This window comes from Aplysia californica, unplaced genomic scaffold (genome assembly GCF_000002075.1).
Source record: "Aplysia californica isolate F4 #8 unplaced genomic scaffold, AplCal3.0 scaffold00007, whole genome shotgun sequence".
Lineage (NCBI taxonomy): Eukaryota > Metazoa > Mollusca > Gastropoda > Aplysiida > Aplysiidae > Aplysia > Aplysia californica.
The window spans coordinates 676,840-678,726 of NW_004797277.1; the positions used below are offsets into that span (position 1 = coordinate 676,840).

The following is a 1,887-nucleotide window of genomic DNA, read 5'->3' on the forward strand; positions in this document are numbered from 1 at the left end:
CCGCTATTTTGTTAAAGTTTTAATCAAAATTTCCCTTCCCTGTGTGATGCCAACAGGTGTTCCAGCTGGAGTCCACGTTCGACATGAAGCGCTACCTGTCCAGCTCAGAGAGGGCGGGTCTGGCGGCCACGCTTCACCTCACAGAAACTCAGGTGAGTGAGATAATGTGGCCTCGGTGGCCCAGTGGCAAGGGTGCCGGACTCGAAATCGTGAGGTCACGGGTTCGAGGTTCGGGCTACCGGACTCGGAATCGTGAGGTTACGGACGGGTTCGGGGTTCGAGCCGCGGGCCCAACGTTGTGTCCTTGGGAAAGGCTCTTTACACAATGAATTTTCCTCACTTCACCCAGGTGGGAATAGGTACCCGACCATAGGCAGCGAAAGATCTTGTCAGCATATTAGTGTTTTAGCGCATATAAATGGCCGCTTGCACTGTATGCTTCCCAGGAAGCTGAGTTTGTTTCAGAATGCTCTCATGTCTACTGGGGTAATTGTATAGATTGTGAAGATAATTGTTGTTGAGCGGGGATTTGCGCTATACAAATGCTGTCTATTATTATTAGATGTAGTCAGATCGCTACCTCAGAATTACAAAGTTCTATCTGGTATTTTTGGCCGTATAGAGTTACTAAGACCAAGAGGTAAGAAACTTAATGTTCTATCTGCTCTATCCAAATCGTAAGATTAATCTGAGTCATTATCGAGGTATTCAGAGAATTGCATTCGAAAAAGTTTGACAGGTTGTGAACTCAAACATTTCAACGTCAAATTTTTCAGAACCAGGTACTGAGCAGATAGAGCTTTGTAATTCTAGGGTGGCAGGATAATGTAGCTACCTTTCCTCTCACCTGTAATGCTGAATACTGACAATGTCGAGGGATTTGAAAACAAACTAACAAATAAACAAACAAACAAACAAACAACTAAAACGATCAGCAACAGGGACAGCAACAACATCACCATCAAAAGCAACACCATCAGCAATAACTACTTCAACAAGAAAAGCAATGATAAAAGAAGCAGCAGTTAGAAGTAGAAGAAGAAGAAGGAAAAGAAGAAGAAGAAGAAGAAGAAGAAGAAGAAGAAGAAGAAGAAGAAGAAACAACAACAACAGCAGCAGCAGAAGCAGCAGCAACAACAATAATAACAATAGAAACAACAGCAGAAGCAACAACAACAATGACAACAAAATCAACAGCAACAACAACACTACAACAACAACAACAACAACAACAACAACAACATCAACAACAACAACAACAACAACAACAACAACAACAACAACAACAGTTCCCAAAGCCAACATCACCGAAACCAGACCTTATCCGCAGTGTTGATATCGGCCCCCTGTCCCAGTAACAAGGCACACATCTCATAATGCCCACTGGCCGCGGCCCTGAGCAGAGCCGTTCTGCCGCGCCTGTCCTTGGTGTGGATCTGGTAAGTGGACTTGCTCAGTAGCAGGCTGACAACTGATGTGTGGCCGTTACCTGCTGCCAGATGGAGCGGGATCGAACCCTGGGGTGGGGGGGGGAGGGGAGGGGAAGAAGATAGGTTTTAGTTTTAGTAAGAGTATGACGACACTTGCAACACAATTTGGTCAGGTACGTGCCGAAGATAAGGGGTGTTAGTAGAGAGTAAATCACAAAGAAAAGAAAGAGGAGAGACAGGGTGATAGATGATAGGAGAGCGAAGAACGGAGGCAAATCCCACCAGGGCGCAGTCAGCCACTTATGGAGAAGAGATTGCGAGTGCTTAATATTTGTGGCGGGTTAGAATAGCTCTTGATGTGAAAGAGAGAGAGGGAGAGAGAGGCAGAAAGAGAGAGAGAGGGGGATGGGGGTAGAGAGATTCTGATAGAGAGAGGGGGGGTGAGGGTTGAGATATC

General features: G+C 45.6%; 1 protein-coding gene across 1 annotated transcript in view; it reads left to right on the forward strand.

The window, feature by feature from the left end:
* LOC101852136 (homeobox protein HMX3-A) overlaps window positions 1-797 on the forward strand; it is a 3,352-nt gene extending 2,555 nt beyond the window's left edge. The window contains exons 2-3 of the mRNA XM_005089617.2: window positions 57-152; window positions 777-797. Coding sequence (XP_005089674.2) covers window positions 57-152; window positions 777-797 — 117 coding nt within the window. The remainder of the gene's footprint in view (window positions 1-56; window positions 153-776) is intronic.
* Window positions 798-1,887: the final 1,090 nt, after the last annotated feature.